This window comes from Suncus etruscus, chromosome 5 (assembly GCF_024139225.1).
Source record: "Suncus etruscus isolate mSunEtr1 chromosome 5, mSunEtr1.pri.cur, whole genome shotgun sequence".
NCBI lineage: Eukaryota > Metazoa > Chordata > Mammalia > Eulipotyphla > Soricidae > Suncus > Suncus etruscus.
The window spans coordinates 18,109,013-18,124,634 of NC_064852.1; the positions used below are offsets into that span (position 1 = coordinate 18,109,013).

At 55.0% G+C, this 15,622-nt stretch overlaps 1 protein-coding gene across 6 annotated transcripts in view; it reads left to right on the forward strand.

The window, feature by feature from the left end:
* The window catches only part of FUBP3 (far upstream element binding protein 3), a 47,379-nt gene extending 32,233 nt beyond the window's left edge, over positions 1-15,146 (forward strand). For 4 of the 6 annotated variants that reach the window (XM_049774023.1, XM_049774021.1, XM_049774022.1 and 1 more), the window contains 11 exons: positions 237-335; positions 1,610-1,714; positions 4,405-4,507; positions 5,682-5,782; positions 7,633-7,774; positions 10,497-10,657; positions 11,280-11,350; positions 11,454-11,534; positions 11,634-11,710; positions 12,641-12,712; positions 13,023-13,761. In XM_049774023.1, the coding sequence (XP_049629980.1) occupies positions 237-335; positions 1,610-1,714; positions 4,405-4,507; positions 5,682-5,782; positions 7,633-7,774; positions 10,497-10,657; positions 11,280-11,350; positions 11,454-11,534; positions 11,634-11,710; positions 12,641-12,712; positions 13,023-13,366 (1,356 nt within the window). In that variant the 3' untranslated portion in view covers positions 13,367-13,761. The other 2 variants (XM_049774025.1, XM_049774026.1) reach the window with 2 other exon arrangements.
* The last annotated feature ends 476 nt before the right edge of the window (positions 15,147-15,622 follow it).

Below are 15,622 nucleotides of genomic sequence, written 5' to 3' on the forward strand. Positions count from 1 at the left end.
CTCTGGGGGGGGGGGGGCAGGGCAGTGGGAGGGGGTTTTGCTGTGAATATCTGGAAGTACCTCCAAAGTCTGGGTGCCTCACTCGGGGTGCATCTGTCTCCTCACTGTGCCCCATTCAGCAGAGAGATGTCCTGAGGCAGTTTTGGCAGGGAAGGAGCGAGGAAGTGCTTTTTTCTGGGGCCCCTGTTGAGTCCCATGCAGCTCTATGAGGCTCGTCTGCCTGCCTGTGCCCACAGGAGCGGACGGGGGTGAAAATGGTCATGATCCAGGATGGCCCGCTGCCTACGGGAGCGGACAAACCTCTTCGAATCACCGGAGACCCGTTCAAGGTCCAGGTAGGGAAGCCAGGGCTACAGGCAGGTGTCCTGCCCAGTCAGCGCCTACAGAACTGTGGAGTCCATCAAGTACCAGAAGGACCAGGTGCTAGGCAGTGAGGAGGGCACTTTTGGGCACGGCTTAAGGTTCCCCCAAGCATTGGCTCCCTCTGAATAAAATTTAGATTGAAAAAGATGGAAAGGGGGGGCCGGAAAGATAAGATAGCTCAGAGGTAGGGCGTTTGCCTTGCATGCGGCCAACTGGGGACATACCCAGGTTTGAGTCCCAGCATCCCATATGGTCCCCCGAGCCTGCCAAGAATGAGTTCTGAGCTCAGAGCCAAGAGTAATCTCAGAGTACCACCAGGTGTGGCCCGAAAATCAAGAAAAAGAAGGAAAGGAATGGGGCTCAGGGCTCAGAATACTTCCTAGGCTGGTACAAGGCCCTCTGGGTTCACTCAATCCCTAAGACCCCAGAGGGGAGAAAAGAACAGAAGGTAAGTGACTCAGTTAGACATTGCTCTCCTGGAGGAGTCCTGTGATCTCTGTGATCAAGCCAGCTCATGCTTGCTGGTAACTACTACGGATTGCCGGGCCCTTCCTGGGGACCACATGTTGACTTAGTGTATGAGGCCTTAGTGTATGAGGACCAGTGGCTCTCCCAGGCTGGTGACCCACTCCCAGGCAGACTCATTTGCTTTCATTTGCCAGATCTCACTCGCTCCTGGTCTGTCCTTGGCAAGCCGCCAGGGCCTGTGTGGGCAGCGAGCACAGCTGAGAGCCACAGGGGTGGGGCTGCGTGTCCGGTTTGCAGTCCTCAGCACCAACCAGTCCCATGGCTGCCCTGCTCTGGGTCACAAACATTCTTGTCTCTGCCCACCAAGCGACCTTGCCTGAGCCAGCATTAGAAATGCTTGGGAGCCAGGCCAGCTGCCACATTGTGGAGGGGGAAGGAACTTCCCATCTCTGCCAAAATACTGCCCCCCCCCCCCAAGTTTCTACACTGCCCTTGAGTGCCTTCTTATTGGCAGAATTGTTTGCTCTCCTGGCTGGGCCCCCCCGAGAGAAAGAACCGTTTGAAGACGGAAGTGGAGGGCAGTGGTTCAGCAGACCCAGTTGTCCACCATGTTGAATCTGTTGTGTGTGTCCCTCCATACCCCTCAGCATATGGGTCCTTCCCACGTGACCCTGGGGTGTGGCTTCGAAGGCCAGACAGCGACAGGTCCCCCGCGGCTCTCAGAACCTGCAGGCATGCTCACCTCCCTCACGCCCCTGCCCTGTGTTTGTGTTCACAGCAAGCCCGGGAGATGGTATTGGAGATCATCCGGGAGAAAGACCAAGCCGACTTTCGTGGCGTGCGTGGCGATTTTGGCTCCCGGCTGGGTGGTGGCAGCATTGAGGTGGGCTCAGCACCTGCTTCCACTCCCTTTAGAACCTGGGCCAAGTTCTCTGACTGTGACTGTTCTATTGAGCTTTGGGGATGAGTAACATCGAGCTATCTTCTCTCCAAAGCCCTGGTTCCCAGGGGTGCCTGCCTGGGAATCACTTGGGACAGGGTCGGATAAGCTGGGGGAGCAGAGGGTTGGGGGGGATGGCTGCCTGCTTCCCAGATCACAAAGATGATCCCAGTGCCCAGGAAGGTCAGAGGCTTGGTTCTCAAGGTGATCTGGGCAGGAAGGAGTTGTTGGGATCTAGCTTGGAGGCCAATCAAATGTGATAGAATGTGGTCAGAAACTAAGAACTAAGCTGGAGAGGAAGTATGACAGCCTGGGTATTGCTGGATGTGACCCCAAGACCAGCATTAAATGACCCAGGAAGTGAAGTGTTGTCTACAAGGCCACAGCCTGGATGGGCCTCGCAGCAAGGTGTTAATTGGGAAATGAGCGGTTTGGAAGGAACAGTAAGCTTCTTCTGAAATGAGGTGCTGGAACCTTGCACCCCCATGAAGACAGGAGAGATACCAGACAGTGGATTTCCTGAAGGGGTGCAAAGGGGTTCTTAGTGAGAATGGGGAGGTTTGGGATTTGGCTTGCCAACATTGGAAGTCTGCTTAATGCCATTGAATTATATGTATGTTGTGTTGAGGTTGTTTGGGACCACTCCCAATAATGTTTAGGGCTTACTCCTGGCTCTGCACTTGGTATTACTCCTGGTGAGGGCTGGTCAAAACAGGGTTGGCCACATACAAGATACAGGCAAGCTTCCCTCTCTACTGTACTTCTCTCTGGCCTGAATTTGGGGGTGGGGGGTGGGGGGGTCACACCGGCGGCACTCAGTGGTTACCACTAGCTCTGTTCTCAGAAGTTACTCCTGGTAGGCTCTAGGGAAGGGGACCATATGAAATGCCAGAGATCAAACCAAGGTCTGCGGGCAAAACAGACAAAACCCTTCCTGCTGTGCTATGGCTCTCTGGCCCCCTGAATTGACCAAGAATTCAGATGATGTTTCTGGGCCAGAGAGATAAGACAGGTTAAAGCACTTGCTTTGCAGGCAGCTGGGGCTCAGTTTCCATCAGCACCTCCTTTGGTGCACAGAGCACTATCAGATGTGACCCCTGTGCTATCCCTGCCCCCCCCCCCCCATGGGGCAATTTTAAAGATAGTCTCAGTAAGGAACATCTTTTGTTTGTTTGTTTTTGGTCTTTGGGTCACACCTGGCAGCGCTCAGGGGTTACTCCTGATTCTACGCTCAGAAATCGCTCCTGGCAGGCTCTGGGACCATATGGGATGCTGGGATTCAAACCAGTGTCCTTCTGCATGCAAGGCAAACACCTTACCTCCATGCTTCCTTCTCTCCGGCCCCACAGAATGTAATATCTTAAAAAAAATTTTTTAACTTTTATTGATTGATTGATTGATTGATTGGTTTTTGGATTACACCTGGTGGCGCTCAAGGGGTCACTCCTGGCTCTGCACTCAGAAATCACCCCTGGCAGGCTGGGGGACCATATGGGATGCCAGAAATCAAACTGGGTCCCTCCCAGGTTGGCTGCACACAGGCAAATGCCCCACTTCTGCGATCTGTCCAGCCCTGGAACATAATACCTTATAATCACTTCCAGTGCTGTTTTGTCAAACCTCAGGCTTATTTTGAGTGCACTTAAAAGAATCAAAATCTTGAATCATAGTCATAATCATGATTGATTAACCATTGACATAATTTTTTTTCCTGAGAAAAAACTGTGTCTTATCCTATCTGACAGTGTATAAAGCAATTAAAAATAAAAACTCACCTCTTGGGGGTCGGAGAGATAGCACACCAAATAAGGCATTTGCTTTGCATGTAGCGGACCCAGATTCAATCTCCAGCATCCCAGCACTAGTAGGAATGACCCCTGAGTGAAATGGTGGGACGTGCATTTCCCGAGGGAGAGGGATTCCAATGCCCCCAATATGGGTAGGACAAGGACGCAAGTCCAACAGCAATTCCAGCGCAGGGACTAATTCACACACAGTTGGGAAGGAATAGCAGGCCAGAAACTCACACCGCAGGCTGTTCACCCACAAACCAGTCGCTCCACCACATGGAGCCATGAGCCAAGATGGCAGCTGTCCCTCCAGGCCTCCAAAACAGCCTTTATTGAGGAAAAAAAAAAAAATAACCATTCCCAAGGGGAGGGGGAAAAAGCCAAATGAGAAGGCAATGGGGAAACTTTTTTTTGGGGGGGGGTCACACCTGTTGACGCTCAGGGGTTACTCCTGGCTACGCATTTAGAAATCTGGCTTAGGGGGACCACACCAGAGGATCGAACCGAGGTCCATACTAGGCTAGCAATTGCAAGGCAGACACCTTAATCTCTCCACGCCACCTTTTCGGCCCCACAGGGAACATCTTTTTAACAGGAAAACCAAAAAGAACCAATTGAGAGACATCTAATTAGAAGGCAATATGAGGACCAATCCAAAGGCCTCTACCGACACCTGAGCACTTTCGGGTGTGGCCCAAAAACCTAAATAATAAATCAATAGCATATAAAGAACATTCATGAGAGTGTGTATATGTGGGATCCACATGTAGAGTGTGCGTAATCTGTCCTTTGAGGACAGGTGGGCTTGCACCCAGCACTGAGGGAATTCATGCCTCTGCTCAGGTGTCTGTGCCCCGGTTTGCTGTGGGGATCGTCATTGGAAGAAATGGGGAAATGATCAAGAAGATCCAGAATGATGCCGGAGTGAGGATCCAGTTCAAGCCAGGTTGGTGGGGCCCGCAGGACTTAGCATCCTGTCACAGTTGTTGCTCCTACCTTTGCTTCTTCCCACGATCTTTATCGTCTTTCTCCTTCCCACAAACCTTCCAGTCCTGGAGGCTGGGACTCCAGTCTTTTCTTTTCTTTTTTGGGGGGGCCACACCCGGCGGTGCTCAGGGGTTACTCCTGGCAGGCATGGGGGACCATATGGGAACCGGGATTTGAACCAACCACTTTAGGTCCTGGATTGGCTGCTTGCAAGGCAAACGCCGCTGTGCTATCTCTCCGGGCCGGACTCTAGACTTTTCACCACTTCAGCCAAAGGAGTCAGGAAAATCAATATAACATATATTTGCTTTAATTATTTTTTTTGTTTTGGGGCCACACCCTGTGACGCTGAGGAGTTATTTCTGGCTATGTGCTCAGAAATTGCTCCTGGCTTGGGGGACCATATGGGACGCCTGGGGATCAAACCATGGTCCGCCCTGGGTCAGCCAAGTGCAAGGTAAATGTCCTACCACTGCGCCATCATTCCAGCCCCTAATATTTTTAATTGGAGAGAAAATAAAAGTTCTCTGGTGCCAGTGGGATGGTTATGTGGATAAAGCAAGCACCCAGGACTGACCAGACCCCAGCACCACATGCCCTCCCTTTGCTGAGTCTGGCCCTTGTGGGCTCTAGTTACCACCAAGCCAGCTGCATACGCACCTCCAGAGGTTCCTTGGTGGACTAAAATGGCCTGGCCCCCTGAGCCATTCTTGGGTTTTTGTTTATTTTGTTTTTGGGGTTATTTTGGGGGGGCCAAACCCAGCAGTGCTCAGGGGTTAATTCTGGCTCTGCTCTCAGGAATCACTCCTGACAGGGCTTGGAACCATATGGAGTGCAGGGCATTGAACCTGGGTCAGCTGCATGCAAGGCAAGTGCCCTCCCCACTGTGCTGTCATTCCAACCCTTCCACTCTCTCTTTGACAATGGCCCTTACTGCGAGATTACTGAGTGCCGACCTGGCCCCTGCAGCTAGATGCATTCACTTCAGTTTTGTGTCCAAAAGCTCCCTGAACCTGGCAGTTTGCCACCCACAGGAGTGTTGGTGGGAACCAGATGGCCCTCTGCTTCTTTGTCAAGCCTTCCTAACAGGGAACCTTTTCCCTTTTGTCCCCTCCTACCTCCCTTTTCCGCAGATGATGGCATCAGTCCCGAGAGAGCTGCGCAGGTCATGGGCACCCCAGACCGGTGTCAGCACGCAGCCCACGTCATCAGCGAGCTCATTCTTACAGCCCAGGTGGGTCACGGCCCAGGGAACGAGGAGCCCCCAGTGGGGGCCAGGATAGGAGCCTAGCACTTGGTCCAATTTTTGGTTTCTGCAGATCACTGAGTCTTGGGTATCAAATGTGCAGAAAGTGGAAACCCCCGGACTTGGCCCTAAGAGCCTATCCTTGGGGGCCTTAGTAGCGTGTGAGCTGGCTGTGGGGCCATTTATTGCCCCAGTAAACTGCTGGGGACCCCGTCTAATGGGGAGGAGGCAGGTGGAGGGTGCAGGTCTGAGAATCGGGAGCCGGAAGTAGAAGCCAGACCTTAAGCAGGGGTCTCAAACTCAATTTACCTGGGGACCACAGGAGGCAAAGTCGGGGTGATCCTTGAGTGCAAAATCAGTAGTAAGCCTTGAACATTGGGGGGGTGTGACCCAAACAACCAAAACAAAACAAAAAAAGGTTCCTCTAGGGCAGGGCCACAAAATGTTGTACGGAGGGCCGCAAATGGCCCGAGGACCAGAGTTTGAGACCCCTGCCTTAGGGCATTGAGCCTCCAGCTCTGCCATGGGTCCCCCAGATGTCTAGGGCTTCATGCTGGACCTCGCCCCGACCCCCAACACACCCCTTTCTGAGGAGAATGGCCAAGCGGGAGAGCCTGGCTGTTCTTCCCACCTTTGGCTGGTTGGGCCATCTGTGCTCTGACACCGGGCCTGGCCCCCCACCCTGCTCTATGTCAAGTGCTCTCTTCCCAGCTAATGGCCTTTCCCTAGTGAGCTACAGAACCGGACTGCCAGTGGCCTGTGAGGTTTCAGAACAGGCCTGTCTTCCAGCGTCTGTATGTGGCTTAGCCCCAAGGGGGTGGGACTTGGTATGTGATGTGAATGTGTGGTGTGTCTGGTGTAGATAGTGTGTGGGTGTGGGTGTGCGTGCGCCCGCGCACCGTGATGTTCATGTGTCTGAGTATATTTTGTGTTGTTTTTTGGTTTTCGGGTCACACCCAGGGGCTACTCCTGGTTTTATGTTCAGAAGTCACTCCTGGCAGGCTCGGGCCCGTATGAGATGCTGGGGATCGAACCTGGGTTCATCCCTGGTTGGCCGTGTGCAAGGCAAATACCCTACCACTGTGCTCTCTCTCCGGTCCCCTCTGAGTGTATTTGGAAGTGGGTGTGTAGATGGTGTTTATGTCATGTGTCTGAGTATATGTGTGGGACGTGTAGTGTGTGATGTGTGGGGATATAGTGTGAGAAATTCCCAGACCCCTTATGTCCCAAAGGCAGCATGCAGGAGATACTCTGTCACCTCACTCTCTCCACGCCTCAGGCACAGCTTCTACCAAACCTTCTGCCCCGTGGGCCAAGCATCCTTCCACATCTTCTTTCCCTGTTGGCACCCACCCTGTTGTTGTGCATGCATTAGTGTGGACTCAGGGCGTAGAGTCCCCAGTGCAGAACACTTTTCTTCCCTCTGCTGGGTATTGCTTGGCCCCTGGTGGGAGCTGCTCCAGAGTTGGGCGTCTATAAAGCACCCCTATCCCTTTTGCTGGCTGAATTGTGAGATTAGGACACAGCCCTGATTCAGGTCTGATCAGCCCAGAGGTGACTGGGAGTCACCCCACGTGGCCACCCTCAGCCCTTGCCTATGGGCATGGAGCCCTGGTGGGTCCTGTGGGGGCTGCACCTAGCATGATGATATCTGGGTGCTGTGCAGTAGTAGAGGTGGAAGTATGCTGTGGTCCCCCAGATCCCTGCCCGTGTTCTCTCGCCTCCACCCCCACACTCACACCACTCAACTCTGGCTTTCAGGAGCACTCAGGAGCCTAAAGTGAGGCTCAGGCCTTACACCAAGTCACTCCACTGCCATTCGTCTCCCTTTCTTCCAGGAGAGAGACGGCTTCGGGGGCCTGGCAGTGGCCCGTGGCCGAGGCCGAGGCCGCGGGGACTGGAGTGTGGGAGCACCTGGGGGCGTGCAGGAAATCACGTACTCAGTACCCGCAGACAAGTGTGGCCTGGTTATCGGCAAAGGTGAGCATGGGCTGCAGTACCTGAGAACTGACCTGACTCCTTCAAGCTCCTCTGCTGGATCAGGCATTTGCCCCCAGCCAGGAGATCAGATGCTTCTGCCACCCGCTCCTTGACTCGGGTTTGGGTGTTCATGTGGTGGAGCTGGTGCCCTATTGGGGGGTAGAATAGGGGCTCTGTCCCTCTAGAGTTTTGAGCCAGATGCCTGGGTCATGGCTATGGGCTGCAGTGGCATGGTAGCATGGTGTGGTGGGGCATCATCTAGGTGGGCATGTGGGGCTGCCACACCTGGTGTCCAGCCTGGTCCCCTGGAGCCTTCCCTAAGTGGGTCCTCTTGACCTGGGCTGCCTGCCACTGTCCTGTCTTTATACCGCCCAGGCTGATGGGTGGCAGGACTGGTTCCTTCCGGTCAGTGCCCTGCAGGCACCTCTAATTCTGCAGCAGCCTCGCATGTGGGGAGCTCAGGGCATGACGCATCACTCATGCTCCTCAAGTGTCTTCTCCAGTTCATGGCTCCCCACCAAGGCCTTCAGAGCAGTTTGAGGTCACTCAAGGGGTCACTGCTGCTGGCAGCGGGCATCTTCCTGTCTCTAGGGGTTTTGGGGAGTTTGAGCTGCCTGATGTCCTGGGGTACCTGGCCCTGCTCAGACCCCAGCTCAGTTGGCTTATGCATTGTGTCTCCCCACCTGGAGCTGGACACTGGGTCTGAATCTCACGTCTGCCCAACTCTTTGGTCTTTCCTCTGGCAGGAAGGAGCCCCCAGCACTTCCAGTCATTAGGGGGAAAATGGGAACCCCCTTTTCTGTGGAGGGGATTTCAGGCCACAGCAGTGGTGCTCAGGACTCAATCCTGGTGATGCTCAAAGGACCCTAGAGGAGTTATTAAACCCAAGTTGACTCCATGCAAGGCAGACACCCTACCCCAGAGTGTCTCTGGCCTGAACTAGACAACTTGTCTGCGTGGTTTGTTTCATGTTGGCCTTCCCCAGACTCTCAGGGTCACGTCGCCCGCCCTCGGCAGGGACAGCCCTTCGCGTCTGTGCCCCCCCTTCAGGGATTCCAGAACAGCAACAGCTGAGCCAAACCTGCTGGGCCATTGCAGAGCCCCAGAAGTACCTTAAAAAGCCCAGGACATGTTTTGGAGAGAGGACTTTCTGTACCCCCAGGGGCCAGGCCTGAGCTCCTCCTCCTCTTTGGAGGCCTGCCTGAGGGTGAAGCGAAGCGAGGCTGGGAGAGGGAGCCACAGGCAGTGGAGCCCACTGGCCCCTGGACAGACGCGGCCAGCCCCCGCCCCCTCGCCCGCCCCCCCCCCCCCCCCCGGCAGCCAGCCCTCTGGATTTCCATGATAAACGCTGCACATTGGCAGCCGGGGCCTGTCAACCAGGCCTTTTAGTGGCCTTGATTAATTGCTTTACGATTTCACGTCCAGCCGGGGGCCACTGGTAGGTCGCCACAGCCCCCCATCAGGTGGTGGAATAGGGCGGCCCCTGACCGAGTGTCAGACAGAACCCGTGTGCCAGGCTGGTGGCCCCATTTCAAAAGAAGATGAACTGGAATTCTCTCCTTCCGGCCATGCAAAGCCTGTGGGCGCCCCCCTCCTGCCCCCACCAGCTTTTTCAGCCTGCTATAAAGCCTGGGAAAGGGCATATGGGGTCCACCGCCTCGGGCACACGTGCCCTCTGCGCCCCTGACTCCAAAGAAGTGGCCCTGGGTGGGGGCCAGGGTGTGCAGGGAAGGGCGTCCCCTCTTGGGTTTTAGGAGGTGGGGTTTGTTTTGTTCGGGGGGCCATAAACTGAGAGTGCTGAGGGGGTTACTCCTGGCTCAAGGGTACCCGATGGGTTGCTGGGGATCGAACCCAGGTCAGCATGGGTTCAGGTCAGGAGAGGCAAATGTCCTCCCTGCCCCAGCCTCGGGTTTTTGGTTTTGTCGTTATGGAGGGGGGTTGCTCTCCTAAAACACAGCTGCCTGGGAGCCAGGCTGTTTTCTGGACTCCGAGTTAGCAGATGTGTGTGAGTCTGGATCTGGGTGGTCAGCGCAGGCCTTCTGGGAAGGCTGCCTGGGACAACTGTGCTGGCTGCAAAGTCTCCTCCTGAGCAGCAGTGACCGAATTGAGACAGGGAACACCTGGCTTCCGCTGGGGCTAATTCCAAGCAAACCTCAACTTGGTTGATTCTTGGAACCCAGTGAGTTCTCCCTGAAAACCTCTCTGAGTCAACTGCTCTGTCCACAGCCTTTGCAGGGACAGGATGGGATGCAGGTCAAGGTAGAGTGGCCCCCAGGCCCCATTTGTCTGGGATCTTGGCAAACCCCTCGCACACACGCACACATACACTCAGCAGAGCTAGTCTGTAAGTTCTTGGAGAGATTTCAAAAGAAGAATCGAACTTTTGTTACCCGGTGGGGCTTTTGTTACGCAAATTTCATTAAGAGACTGGGGCAGATTTTTCAGAGCCCAGGGCCAGTTCCCTGAGCTGCAAGCCTCTGTGACCCCAGCTCAGGCTGCCAGTCTGGGCCTATACCCCCACAGGAGGAGGCAGCCCCCCCCCCAGGGGCCTAAAGACTTGTGGACACAGGCACTGTGGGGGTCTGTGACCATATCCCCCAGCTGGCCCCGGTCACTTCCGGACTGTCCACTGAGTAGGGCTTCGTACCCCAGTGTCTGGACTCACAGGGGAGGGCAAGGGCCCCCATTTCTGGCCGCTGGCTCACAGATGCCTGCCCCGCAGGGGGCGAGAACATCAAGAGCATAAACCAGCAGTCGGGCGCCCACGTGGAGCTGCAGCGGAACCCACCGCCCAGCACTGACCCTGGCCTGCGCATCTTCACCATCAGGGGGGCACCCCAGCAGATCGAAGTGGCCCGGCACCTCATCGACGAGAAAGTGGGCGTACGTATGGGATGACCCCCTTTCCCTGGGGCTAAGACCATTACCTCCCCCCTCCCTGCAACACCACTACCAGGACCCCAAATTCCCACTGGAGACGGAGGCCCAGGGCCAGGGCCAGGCCCACAGGGGAGGAAGGAAGGAAGGAAGAGCCTGGAAGTCTGGGGCTGGGCTGGCCAGTAGCCCCCTGCCAGCCAGCCATCTTCTTGGGGCCCCACAGGCTTAGATGAGCAGCCGGGCCGGACGGTGGCGCTCACCAGCTCCCCAACTCTGGCTTCGGTTTCAGGCGCCTCCAGGCAGATAAAGAAAGGGACAGTTGTTGGAGGACAGATTGGCCACTGCTCACCTCAGATGGGGCCGTAGATGGCACAGAGAGCCCTGGGCCAGGCCAGCAGGTTGGTCCCCCCCACCAGGTGACACACTGCGGCTGCTGTGCCGCTCGCTGCCAAGAGCGGCTGGGGGTGACCTGGGCCACTGGGGGTGGCAGCAGGAGGAGGATGCATAGTTGAGTGGCATAGGAACTCCTGGAAGCAGTGGCCTGCTGGGGGGGCAGGCAATGGAGCCCCCCCCACCCCCCGCAACCGTGAGAGCCCACCAACCCTCCCCATGTGTATGCTCATGACAGGGTGCGGGTCTTGGAGTACCAGGTGCCTTCGGACAGAGCCCCTTCAGCCCACCACCCGCCGCACACCCCACGTGAGTGTCCTTGAGGCCACGGGGCTGTGGGGTGGGGGTAGGTGCCTAGGGTCGAGCTCAGGGATCCAGGTGCTCAATGGTCCTGGCCCCACCTCTCTTCCAGCTCTTTCCCACCCCGGAGCTCCGGCTGCTTCCCCAGCCTTGCTGCTAAAGTGAATGGAAACCCGCACAGTGGCCCTGTGAGGTTGGTGTCCTCGGGTGGGCCCCTGGGGTGGGGGTGGGGGTGGGGTGGGGGCGGAGCTGGCCCCCCCAGGCCCCCCAGTGACCCTCCTGTCCCGCACAGCGCTCCCCCCGCCTTCCTGACGCAGGGCTGGGGCAGCACCTACCAGCCATGGCAGCAGTCCGCACCGCAGGTCCCAAGTAAGTGCTCGGAGGGGCGCCCGCTTTCTTTCCCCAGCTCTGCCCTGACCAGCCACGGGGCTTTCTCGCCACCCTGAATTGTGGGGTGCCACAGGAGTCTCCCGGGTTTTCTTGCTGGGTGCTCGTTTGTCTGTGGGGAAGACACAGACAAACCCCAAGATTGCAGGGGCCAGTTCAGGCACATGCCCCCGTCCCCCAGCCCCTTGTCCCAGCACAGTGCAGACTCTGTTGGTTTCAGGGACTGATACTGTCCCTATTCTCACAGGCCCCTGCCTTGGCTGCTCTCCTCTCTGGGACGAGGGTTCCTGGCGGGGTCGGGTCATTGCCTGCCTATCCTTTACAAAGCCTGGCCACTGCAGTCCCTTTGGGAGCAAATGGCCTCACATGTCCTGGTTCCACTCAGGACGCACCACCCACTGCCCTGAGTTTCCTAGCCTCTGAGTGGAGAGTGAGCGAGCAAGTAGGGACTCGGCTCTCTTGGCCTCAGGCCTTCCCCAGATCCCAGGAATCCATCACTGGAGACCCTCCCTCCACCTCTTACAGGCTTGGTCCAGGCCAGAAGGGCGTTTTTCTTGCACAAGGCCACCCAGATTGAATCCCTGGAACTCCATGCGGTCCCCCAAGCACTGCCAGGCATGATCCCAGGCAGGAGGAAGCCCTGTGCAGAGCCGGGTACAGCTCCAAAACCAAAGATATCAGGGAGGGGAGACAGCTAGAGCCCCCCAACCCCACCTCGGACATGCTCCCTGCCCCCCTAGCTAACAGCCCACAGTCCCGAACTCTGGTCCTCTGCTGCCTGGGAACAATCAGGACCAGGATGGTTCCAGGAAATGGGATCCGCTTCGTGGGGGCTTGGGGGGTGGGCTTGGCCTCACCCCCTGCCCCTGGCGGACACCAACTGCCACTGAGGTGTCTGCCTTCTTCGCACAGGCCAGCAGAGCCAGCCGCAGGGTGGGCAACCTGACTACAGCAAGGCATGGGAGGAGTATTACAAGAAACAGAGTGAGTGTCTCTCTCCCCCCACAGGCGCACCAGATGGGAGGGGTGGTAGGGGCTCTGAAGAGGGGAGAAAGAAGGGTCTTTAACTCTGTGTGCTGCACAAAGTGAAAAGGGGGCTGGGGGCGCTGCTCTCACACTGAATGGCACAAGCTCACAAACATCCTCACTTCTCAGGGGCTGGCATTGTCACGAGCTGGGGCCTGAGGGGACCTGAGGGAATGTCTGTGTGACACCCCACACACACACAGCCTCACCCTGTCTCTCCCTGTGTGATCCCCACAGCCTGACCCCGGCTCTTTCTATCTCCCCTCAGGTCACCCTGCCAGTGCGGCGCCCCCGGCCAGCTCCCCACCCGACTACACAATGGCCTGGGCCGAGTATTACCGGCAGCAGGTCGCCTTCTACGGGCAGACGTTGGGGCAGGCCCAGGCCCACAGCCAGGTCGGTACCAGCCCCAGCGCTCGACAGACCCCGGGCCTGCCCCAGCCCCCTCCCAGCCCCCTGGGCACCCTGACCCCAGGCCGGCCGCCAGGCGCTGCCCCAGCAGACCTGCTTTTGCCCAGACCCCACTGGGCAGCCTGGGCCTCTCCTCACCCCAGGAAGGAGCCAGGGCCCGGTGGAAGAGGGCCGGGCCGGTCACTGCCCCCAAGCGCCTGACCAGCCCCGACAGCCGCCTCGTGCCAAGTCCTACTCAATTGATCGCTCCCTTTGCCCTCAGTTTCCCCGACTGTGCAAGAGGATGCCAAGCTTAGCCACTCAGGGTGTCTGTTCTATGAGGCGGGTGGACGGGCTGGGGGGATAGTGGTGCGTCCTGTTGGTGGGAGGCCAGCCTGGCATGGTTTTCAGTCAGAGACACCCCATGCCCCCAGGGCTCTTTCCTTCCAGTTGCCCGGGGCCACCCAGCCTTGGCCACACCTGCCCCAAGGGGTGAGATAGCAGGGGTCCCCCCACCCTGCACACCCCCTGCTCAGTGTCCAACTGTCTATCCCTGGGGCGGGAGGCGCCATGCTAGGGGTGCCGAGGCGGGTCCCCTCCCCGCCCTGACCTCTCCCCCCTCCACAGGAACAGTAGGGGCGGCGGCTGCGCCGGCTCCGGGACCGCCATGAACGAAACCCCCGTTTGTAACAGAGGTTTTAGATTTGCAAACCTTGATTTTTTTTTTTTTTTGATGAAGAACCTTGGTTTTTGTTCTGTGAAACACTATATTTAGATTAACAGACTTTTTAAAAAAACAAAAACGAAAAAAATCGGGGAAATTAGTTACTTTAAAAGGAACAACACATAAATCGCTGATGGTTCTTAAATCTCCTCCTTGGTGCCTGCCCCGGCCCAGAGCTGTGACCTTCCAGCACCTTCCTTTGGTTTTTCTTTATGTATCTTTTTAGTTCCAGTTTTTGTTTCGTTTTTTTGTTTTTCTTTTTCTTTTTCTTTTTCTTTTTTTCTCCTGTTGCAACACAGAGTGGCTTGGAAGTCTTAGATGGTCTGTAACAAATTGTTTTTTAAAAATTTTAAACAGTATTTAAATATTCTTAAATGTGTAAATTCATTCAATGTATTCTAATTTCTTGTATACCTTGGCTGTCAAGTTTTATTGCATTTTTTTAAAAACAGAACTATTATGTATTGTAATTAATTATGTGAATTCTGAATTGAGGCAGGTAACTGTGTTACTGTCCTATGGGGCTGGGTGGGGCATTTGATAGGGTTTGTATGATTTCTAGAGTTCTAAAGCGTAATATAAAAATGTGTCCGATGTGTGTAGGAGATTTTTTTTTTCATGTTTCCATGACTGGTTGTGATTGTGATCTTAAGACCTCCAAGCTTGTTTTAAAAAAGAAAACTTTTCTCTATTCTCTCAGAAATATAAATACTGTTATTTTTAATATTAAAGAAGAAATTCGTATAACTTTTAACAAACACTGTGGAACATTAAAACATATACAAATGTAGTAGCTATTTTTTAATTCCAAGGTGTTTTCTTTTGCTTTTTTCTTTTAAATATTTTCTTAATATTTGTCAAATTAACTAGATGAAATAATAAATCCAGTATTAACCACAGTATGAATTAAATAATTTTGATTTAATAAAAGGGATAATATGATTTGCAACGTTTACTGATAGTTATGTATCTTGTACAGATAACATGTATTTTTAAAGGAAAGAAAACGGAATCGAAGCTATTTTTTTCTTGCTTTTTTTAAATTGACCCGAGGGACATTCCGTTTGCAATGTACTGAAGTTACGGTTTCTGGGTTGGTTTGTTTGTTTTCACTTTGTTTTCCTTTATAATGCTTGAAATGTCTAACAATTAAAAACAAATACTACGATCGGAAGACGTTATGCATGTTGTTTTTAAAAAAATGTTCTTTATTTGACTGACCATTCATTTTACACTCTATATAATAAAATTCCCACAAGGCGTCTTGTGGACAAATTATTTTGTCTGCTCTCCTCCATCTGTCTGTTGTGCGCCCCCTCCCCTCAGTCCCCCCAAAATCAGCCCAAAGGTTCCTGCTGTTCTTTGTCTGCCCCTTACCTGTGTCTTGGAGCCTCTCCTGCACTGGGGCAAGATGCAGGGACCACGCTATTGAGTTTCCCCGAAGAGGTGGAGCTGGCCTGGAGCTGGCCCGGGGCTGGTGTGCTGCTGGGCTGAAAGGTTGCTTCGGATCTGGAGCCTGGCAGAGGTGGCTGGCGAGCTTGGCAGAACCAGCAGCTTCCTGGAAAGGCTGAGGCAGGTGGAAAGCATTCCCCACCCCTGCAGGGGGCTCGCTGGCTCTCCCTGTCACCTCTCACTGCTCCACAAGGTCCCAGCTCCTGCTGCTCTTGCTCCTGTCCTTCCTGCTGGCAGGGCCCAGCCCCAGCGCCTGTTGGAAAGAAGCATCTTCCTCAGCCCAAGTGCTAAGCTAGGTGGCT